The sequence below is a fragment of the Stenella coeruleoalba genome (assembly GCF_951394435.1).
Source record: "Stenella coeruleoalba genome assembly, chromosome: 2".
Taxonomy (NCBI): Eukaryota; Metazoa; Chordata; class Mammalia; order Artiodactyla; family Delphinidae; genus Stenella; species Stenella coeruleoalba.
The window spans coordinates 136,848,714-136,857,910 of NC_137147.1; the positions used below are offsets into that span (position 1 = coordinate 136,848,714).

The window sequence follows — 9,197 nt, forward strand, 5'->3', positions numbered from 1 at the left end:
CTGTTCTAGGTGCTGGAAATACAGAACTAAATGCTCCCAGTGTCTGTGGAGCTTATATGCTAGTGGGAGGAGACAAACAATAAACTTAATAAGTTAAATATTTAATATGTTAGAGGGTGATAAATGCTAAGAAGGAAAATAAAGCAGAGAAAGGGGCTGGGGACAGTCAGGGTTGAAGGAGTTACAGCTTTGGAGAGGGTGGCCAGGGAAGGCTATCCCTAGGTGACGACACTTGAGTAAAGATCTGAAGGAGGTAAAGACAGTGAGTCTATAGATATGTGGTGGAACAGCATTCCAGGCAGAGAGAACAGCAAATGCAAAAGGCCTGAGGTTTAAGCATGCTTGGTGTATTCAAGGAGCAATAAAGAGGCAGGTATGGCTGTAGCAGGGTGAGCGAAGGAGAGATTAGGAGGCTGTGAGCCAATGAGGTAAAAGGGAACTCAACTGGATAGGGCAGAGAAGCCCATGTGAGGACTATATTTTGAAGTTTTACCTATAGTACTGTTTTAGAGTATAGTCAAGCTCTTTTACATTATATAGATATAAAATTTCTCCACATACCCTTGGAAGGATAAATTTAAAAGCTGGTAACAGTGATTATACCTAGGTAGGAGAACTAAATAGCAGGAAAATAAGAGGAGGGAGAGAGACTTTTTTACCTTTCAAATCTTTTACCATGTCTATAAATTATCTAGTCAAAAAAGTAAGTTGTCCTCACCTTTCTAGGGTCAACCTGTCTGAGTAAAGAATTTTCTCTTCAGAAGAACGTTGGAGAATGGGAAATGATGGCATTGATGAGCTCACCAAATTAATATGATCACCTATTGAAAATGATATACAAATTACTTGATTAAGAAAAACCTTTAAAATCTTGAAAATAAGTCACCTTATATTTGGAAAACTCTGGCACCTACAAATATCCTTTTTAGAAAATACAGCTTCCATAGCTCTCCATATTTGAAATTAGTTACTAAACTTGAGCTCGTTTCTTTCCTCCTCAAACGAAAACTATGTGTTCTGTGTATACCAAATAATTTTTCTCTTGCCTTATAGATTGGTTGAAAGTATAGAACTACGCTAGTGCTATCTTTATCCCCTTTATAACCTGACTCCTAATACTAAATTTTAACTCTCTTATAACTGAGATGATAGTCCCTCATTACCAGATACATTTGGGCCAGCACTATGACAGCCCAGCCGGATTCTGGACTTTGAAGGTGTCTGAATGGAAGAATCTCCAAATGCTGATAAGGAGCCCATGGTAGTTTTCATTTTCAGCCCACATAATTCTGTCACATTTGTTGTGGATGAGATGTAGGATGATTTATTACGAGGTGAAGGGCTTATTACTCTTCCATCTCGTTCAAAATATCAAAAAATTTATCACAAAGCTACACAATACATGACTTTGCTACAGGAAATACAGAGAAAGTAGTTTTGGATAACAAATGTAAACCTCACATCATCCATTTTTCTTTGTATGTTCAACTACTATTGGTAGAGAATATTGCAGAGACCAAAGTGGATGTCAATAAATCTTGTACACTTGTAGTTAGGCTTGTAGTTAGGGTCCACAAGGTATGTGACACCCCTATGAGGTTTATAGGTTGTTGGTTAGATATTGCCCCTGCCATTAGGTAGCTTTCAATCTAGTGGACAAACATATATGAAATTAATAAACTGTACAGAAAAACATACACAAAATGCAGAATAAAAAAACAATATCTATTTATAATTTCACACATAAATGTGTCTGGTTATTTTTTACTTAAAGAAGATGGTCACAGATGAGTTTTGGGGGAGGTGCATATTAAGATACATTTTAAAGACCTAGAAGAATGTAGAATAGTTAATAAAAGATGCTGGGAAGTTCCAGAAATGAAGTAAGACTTGAGCAATGGGTCAAAGGTACCAGTTTGAACACCAGAAGAAATCAACTCTATTTCCTTCTACAAAGAGAAAATTTCCTAAAAGCAGCAATCGATGCTGATGGGAGTGATAAGCAGTAAAAGAGAACTTAAGGTACCACAGAATTCTACTGCTTAAACTGACCAATAAAGCAAAAAGATGAGCCCAAATATAGGAAGCTAACATATTCTTTGGGAAGCCATCTTAAAATCGAGTTCCATATATATCATACTAAAGAAATGTAAAGCAGTGGTATTTGCTAACTTCTCCAGGTATGCAAGATATAAACAAAAGTATCACATACCTCACTTCTTGAACAAAATAATCAGTGCTCACATCCCACTTTTCTGAATATCATGAAGTATCAGATAACTAATAATGATGTTCTAGAGTACAAGCATTCAGAATTGAGATCATGTTCATAAATGAACTGGTCTTGTGACATGACCAGTTGCTAACAAGGTACCCAAGCAACCACGAGTCAGTAAACTGATTTGGAAATCAAAAATTGGATGGTTAAAAGAACAAAAACCAGTGTAAGGATTAACTGATTAAGGATTATCTGGTCAGCTAAATATGATAAAGGAAAAACTTGAAACAATAGACAATAGACAACCTTGATTTCCCTTGTTAGCATCAGAATTAGGTTTTTAAAATTATTTTGTTAAGGCTTCAAGCCATTCCTCAATTTAGAAGGCAGATTTAAATTTAATCAGACTTGGGATATAGAGGCAATAATCAAGGAGTCAATTTCACTTACTTCAGTGAATAAAGGAATTTCATCCTCACACTTTTCAGCTCTTATCATACACAGAAGTCAAAATCACTATCTGCATGATGAGCTTACTATCACGATCAGTATGACATACATTATACAATAAATAGCAGGATATGAGAATGATTAGATAGAAAGGCCTTAAAATCCACAAACAAGATACTCTAAATCAGGGGTCCCCAACCCTCAATTGTTAGAAACTGGGCCCCACAGCAGGAGGTGAGCAGTGGGCAAGAGAGCAAAGCTTGCATTACCATGTGAACCACTGCTTCCGTTACCACCTGAATCATGCCCCCACCCCCGACCTCAACCGTGGAAAAACTGTCTTCCACAAAACTGGTCCCTGGTGCCGAAAAGGTTGGGGAGCGCTGCTCTAAATGACTGGGAACCAGAGTGACCTGCAATTGAAACATTCACATATTTATGTGGATATATAAACACCCACATATATATACAAATATGTGTGTATCAAACACCCACATTATATGTGGAATGTTTCATCCTGCATATAAACTGCACTACTATGTGGCAAAATTTTAATGGAAGCATTTCCTGTTATTGGTGATTTCATATATCACTATTTAATTCACCAGATATGTAGCTTTTGTCTTCCCAATTAAATTTATAAGCTCCTTGAGAAACGGAGTTCATTTTACATTCTTTATATTCTTTGTAGAATCTAAATTCACTAGGCAATCAGTAAATTAACTAACTGATTTTCCATTATTAAGAGTAAATCAGAAATCCATTTTACATATATTATTTCTTTTAAAAAAGAAAATCATATATTCTTGCATTTTAGTATAAAAATGCTGAATGAATTCTTTCATAATTAGGATCTCAAAGTGTTTAGAGGCATAATGGTCTATGTTTGGTAAGAGTCTTCACTGCACGGCACCCTAGATACATGGATAGATGGATGGGTGAGTGGATGGACGGAAAGATGGATGGAGAGATGAGCAGTGGGATGGACAGATGGCTGGCTGGATGGATGGATAATACAGTACACGGTCATATATGTGTCCACTCAGCCTTACCTTTGAGATTGTTTTAGTAACCAAAATCCTGTTTCTATATTTTTCACGATTTATCATGACCTTAAGAGTCAAGCACTGCCTCTTCCTCTCTATAGACATATTTTAGAATTCTTAATTAAGGGATTTAATCAATTAAGGTCTGGTTAACTGAGATTTTACTGTATAGTAGTCCCTGGCTCTTACAAAATCTCAAGGATACAGGGGTTAACACTTAACATTAATATAAAAAGCCTAAAAAAATCACATACCAAGTTTTAGACTAAGTAGCCTAACTAAAACATAGAGTTTCTTTACTTTGGACTGAGAGTACCACTGGTTAATTTATGGTGACAGGCAATTATATATGTCCAATTAATTTTGAAAAATAGAAAAAATAAGGATGAGGTGAAATTAATTATAATAATTGGGTATCAGAATGCAGTCTACTAGATAGAGATTCCTCAACTTTTCCTGATAAACTGCTACTTACAATTTTTCCAAAGTTTTGTGCCTTTGGAAGAAGAACAGTGAGTACAAAAGTCAAGAAAACAGCTACACACTGTGTGGCCTTCCTTGCATGAAACTGACTGGAACTATGAAGGAGGCACATTTGGAAACAATCAGGTACAAATGTCACAGAGAATGAGTTTGAATAAAATCTTTTAATGTAAAAAATAGGTTTATTTCTCCCTAAAGAATTAATCTGTATTTTATGGGTCATTATTTATGTACAAGAGTTTATTTATCTTTCAGGTTCACAAAATTCAGTGCCGCCATACTATTTCCTCATTAGCAAATATCTAGCAATACTTTAACACTTAAATAAACTTGCCTAGCCAGACATACACAAATCTGTCTACCAACTTCCTCCTCTAACTCAAGAATACCTTGGGAAAAGTATTTAAGTTTTAGAAAACAAATTCAAGATTTATTATCAAAAATGTGAAGGAAATTCACAATACAAACATAAAAAAAATTCCTACTTGAGAATTTTCAGGTTCACATCTATAGCTCTGTGCCTAATACAGTGTCTGGCACACAGTACACACTCAGTAGATGCGTACTGAATCGAACCAAAAAAGGCAAGACACATGCTTCTTACACTGTGGAACAGCAGTTAGGTTGAGGTCATGTCCAGCAATTGACCAAGACAAGAGTGTAGGATATAGGAAAAAGAAAAGTCATGTCAGATTAGATGGGCCCAAGAGGAAAGTCCAGAAGTTACAAAACAAAAAAAGAAAACTAATAAAATATTCAAAATCACCACATGTTCATGCAGTAGTGAGATAAACAATCTAGAGAGGCCTATACTGATCAGCCCTCTCATATAAACTCCTAGGAGATGGGGACAGTACTGTATGTAAGGATTCTGTAGTGCTTAACACTAGCACATTACAGATAGCTAACAGTTGTTGGCAACCAAGTAACAACTCAAATCTTCCAAAGAAAATTTCTCCTTGAATTGAAAAATACATTTCAGAAATATAACCAGATCATATGAGGCTGTGTTTCAAAAGGTGGTCCACAAACCACATCCATCAGAATCACTTGAGGCATTACTAAAACGCACATTTCCAAATCCCACCCAAGGCCTGCAAAACCAGAATGGGGACGGGCACAAGGGAAGGGAAGCACTAAGAATCTGCATTTCTAACAAGATCTTGGGGGATGCACACAAAAGTTTAAGGCCTTTGATATAAAATATCTATAATTATATGCGCTAGTAAGGGAAAGAGGTAGCTTCTTTTCTACTCCTGACTTTCCATTCTTTCCACTGTTTCCTTATTCCTTAAAGATCTGTGTTCCCATACTCCTACCCTCACTATTTAGCTATTTTCCTAGTTCTAAGACATTATTTGGAAGATTCCTTCCCATTCTCTTGTGCAGAACCCACCCCAAACTAAAACACAACAGCTTTTCCTGTATTAGAAATAATCTACTATGCTGTGTATATAAAATCAATTCTGATTTAAACAAATTCCCAATCAATTTGGTAACCAATGAATGATGTCATTTTTAATTCAAGTCTCTTTGGATCTAGAAATTCAACATTATTAAACAATATTACTTAAAGAAGATAAACCATATCTAATCTCTGCTCTCTGACAATACCTTGCCTACTTGAGTAGTTTCTTTCAAGATCATGTTGTAAAAGTCGACCAGGGAATGATGGCGTTTCTTTATTTAGCTTGAATTCAACCTAAAAAACATTATTTAAGAAAAAAAATTTTTTGGAGAAAGTAATGAATATAATTATAAAATAACATAAAATAACCAATATATGTTACAACATAGATGAACCTTGAAAACATTATGCTAAGCGAAGAAAGCCAGGCACAAAATGTTACATATTATGTGATTCCATTTATGAAATACTGAGAATAGAAAAATCTATAGAGACAGAAGGCAGATTTGTGGCTTCCAAGAGGGTTGGGAAGGTGGAATGAAAGACTGCTTAATGGTATAGGGACTCCCTTTTGGGTGATAAAAACTGAAACTAGAGAGTGGTGATGGTTGCACAACATTGTGAATGTATTTAATACCACTGATTTGTACAATTTAAAATGGTTAAAGTGGTAAATTTTATGTGATGTGTATTTTACCACACACACACACACACACACACATACACACACAAATCAGAGTCAGTCTCATGAGGTCAGATGAAACCAGGCTCCAGTCTGAGCTACTTGCAATTCCTCCATACTCTCACCACAATTCAGTGAATACAAGAATCATTTTTTCAAAAGGAAAAGCAAAAAACATACAATAGAAACTAAATTCTGTTAAAAAATATCACAATGTTCTTATCATTAGAACTCCTTTAACAGTCCATAATAAAATTATATATCTATAATTATATAATTATAACATATTATAATTATATATATATTATAATTATAACATAATAAAATTATATATCTAAACCTTCTAAGAAGGGTTTTCTCTAAATTTATTTTAAATTATTTGATAGGAGGACTGAGAAAAACAAAACCAAAACAACCTCTCATGATTAGCTACCAAAACCCCTAAATACATATCATAAAAGAATTATGATGTTTCTCATGCTACTATAAAAATTATAATAGCATTTACATTATATCCTTATGCATTATATGAGCTAAGGTATTTTCTCAGAATACATGTCCACACAAGAGAAAATGAATGGTTTGGAAAGAATCTGGATGAGGCACATAGTTCCTAGAAACATACTATGTATAATAGTGGAATAGGATTTGTCCAATGAAATCAATCAGCAAAGCTTTGGAAGGAATCCATTAGGTCCAATTACAATAAAGAATATTTTCAATTAATCTAGCTAACTACTATTTATTCAAGATAATCAAATGGCCTATTTTCCAAGTGTTTATTTCCAGATACATAATGTAATCCACAGCTGCCTCCTTGACCAATGGCGTCCTTCCATCCACCTTCCTCACGCCCCTCCTTAGCCTTCTCAGGTTTTTATCTGTAAATTCCGCCCTTCACTTCAGAGTTCCTTCAGTGACGCCTATTTAACAACTTTTTAGGAAAAACCTGAGTTGTGCCAGTTGGAGGTGTCCAAATCGGTCAAAGAAGGAAAACTTGTGTTGTGTCTTGAAACACAGTTATGTGGGAGGTGGGTGAGTATATCTGAGAGCTGAGGTTGGGGCTGGGGGGGAGAACACGAGTATCTCAGAGATCAAATCAAAAGCCAGAAGTTATGGAAATGCCAGGGAGAATATGGGCAAACTGGGAAAAAGAACCTCATGTTCAAATCTTAACTTCTAAATAGCATTTGGCCTAATATATTTCCACTGCTAATCAGTTTTTTTCTGGAATGTTAGATATGTGCCCCCAAATTATCACATTTTATCTATTATAAGATTCCATCAGTAGTAAGACATGCCATCATTTTACCCACTACTAAGAAGGAAAAACTTTCCCAATTAAACAATGATGTACCATCAGTTTTAAGAAGGGTCCTGATTTAAGAAATGTTTAGATGTCAAAAAAACCCCACCTTACCTCTTGTAATGGATGAAATAAGATTCAATTTTTAAAAGAGGTGGGTTTTTATTTTTGGTTTTGTTTTGTTTGATTTTTTTTAATTGATGTATAGTTGATTTACAATATTATATTAGTTTCAAGTGTACGACATTGAGATTCAGTGCTTTTACAGATTATACTCCATTAAAAGTTATAACAAAACAGTGGTTATAGTTCCCTGAGGTATACAATATATCCTTCTTGCTTATCTATTTTATACATAGTAGTTTGTATCTCTTAATCCTATACCCCTAATTTGCCCCTCCCCCTTCCTTCTCTTCTTTGGTAACCACTAGTTGGCTTTGTGTAGGCAGAAAATAAAAATTACCTTTAGATTAGTGACCAAAGTAAATATACTTAAATTTTCCAATTTAGACTCTGCTCTTTAAATCATGCTATTTTGCAGAATATAAAACAATTTATATTCAATTTAAATACAAATCTGCTTAAATCTTACTTTGTTTTTTTCAGGAAGCGATGATGTTTGAATTACCAGATGAAGCCCACAGTTCACCTACAATGTAAAAATTAAACCGTAAAATATGCTCTTAACTTATACACACACACACACCTCCCCAAAATAGTACACCAAGATATAACAAAAAATTAGAATAAAACAGAATGCTCCCTTTTTGCTTGTTTCTGGTAAATTATCATGTTCTGGGGACCCGCTGAAAACAATAAAATCACAACTAAGAATTAAAAGGTTTCACTGTGATTTATCTTCCAAAATGTCTGCAGCAATTTAACCCTCTACTTAGCACCTAAAGCTTTTGACACTTGCTATTTCAGGTCTAAGTAAATAGCTCAGTGAGACAGGTGAAGGAGGTGGCGGTGCCAGTTAGTATTTTCTTAATAAAAAAAAAAAAAAAGGAATTGACCGGTTAAAGGAATTTAAATGAAGCTTAGCCTTTCACAGCAGACCAGCTCCACCTTCTGGGAAGCCCAGATCCTGGACAAGACTTTGAATACCCATCACACAATATTAAATACCCTCCAAGTGCCTTGGTCCAGTCCAGGAATCTCAAGCCTCGGTCAAACAATAGCTTGCGTAGATTCAGAGGTGCTGGTCCCAATAATACAGCCCATCACCTAGGACAAAGACTCCAGTCAGAAAGGACGCTACTAATGGGAAGAAATAGTAGGAGACCCAACCTACGTTGCTCGCAGCCCGTCCAGAAACAGAGCGGTATTTCCCGGGAATCATGGCAGGAGACAGTCCAAGAAGATCAGTTAGATCTGCCTTAGAAGTGACGCTACAGCACAGATTCAGAGAGAGCGAAAGGGGTCATCTCCCAGGCAACCCGCTCAGGAGTTACCATGGAAACTACCATTTCCGGTCTGGTCCTCCACCAAAGCACTGGCCGATGCCCTCGTTAGAGCCTCTGGTTATATTTGGGGGGGCCCCAAACGTCAGCACTTCCTAGTTCTATTTTCCTGGCCTCATAAAAACAGAGCGGGAGTGTGGA

General features: G+C 35.8%; 1 protein-coding gene across 4 annotated transcripts in view; it reads right to left on the reverse strand.

Annotated features, from left to right (window-relative positions):
* LRRC49 (leucine rich repeat containing 49) overlaps positions 1–9,166 on the reverse strand; it is a gene marked incomplete at its 5' end in the record, with an annotated part of 129,588 nt that extends 120,422 nt beyond the window's left edge. Inside the window, 5 exons of one of the 4 annotated variants that reach the window (XM_079914112.1) lie at positions 719–821; positions 1,164–1,365; positions 5,807–5,899; positions 8,186–8,242; positions 8,888–9,166. In XM_079914112.1, coding sequence (XP_079770238.1) covers positions 719–821; positions 1,164–1,365; positions 5,807–5,899; positions 8,186–8,242; positions 8,888–8,935 — 503 coding nt within the window. Of the gene's footprint in view, positions 1–718; positions 822–1,163; positions 1,366–3,273; positions 3,335–5,806; positions 5,900–8,185; positions 8,243–8,721; positions 8,821–8,887 lie in introns of those variants that run through there. The other 3 variants (XM_079914109.1, XM_079914108.1, XM_079914113.1) reach the window with 3 other exon arrangements.
* Between the last annotated feature and the right edge of the window lie 31 nt (positions 9,167–9,197).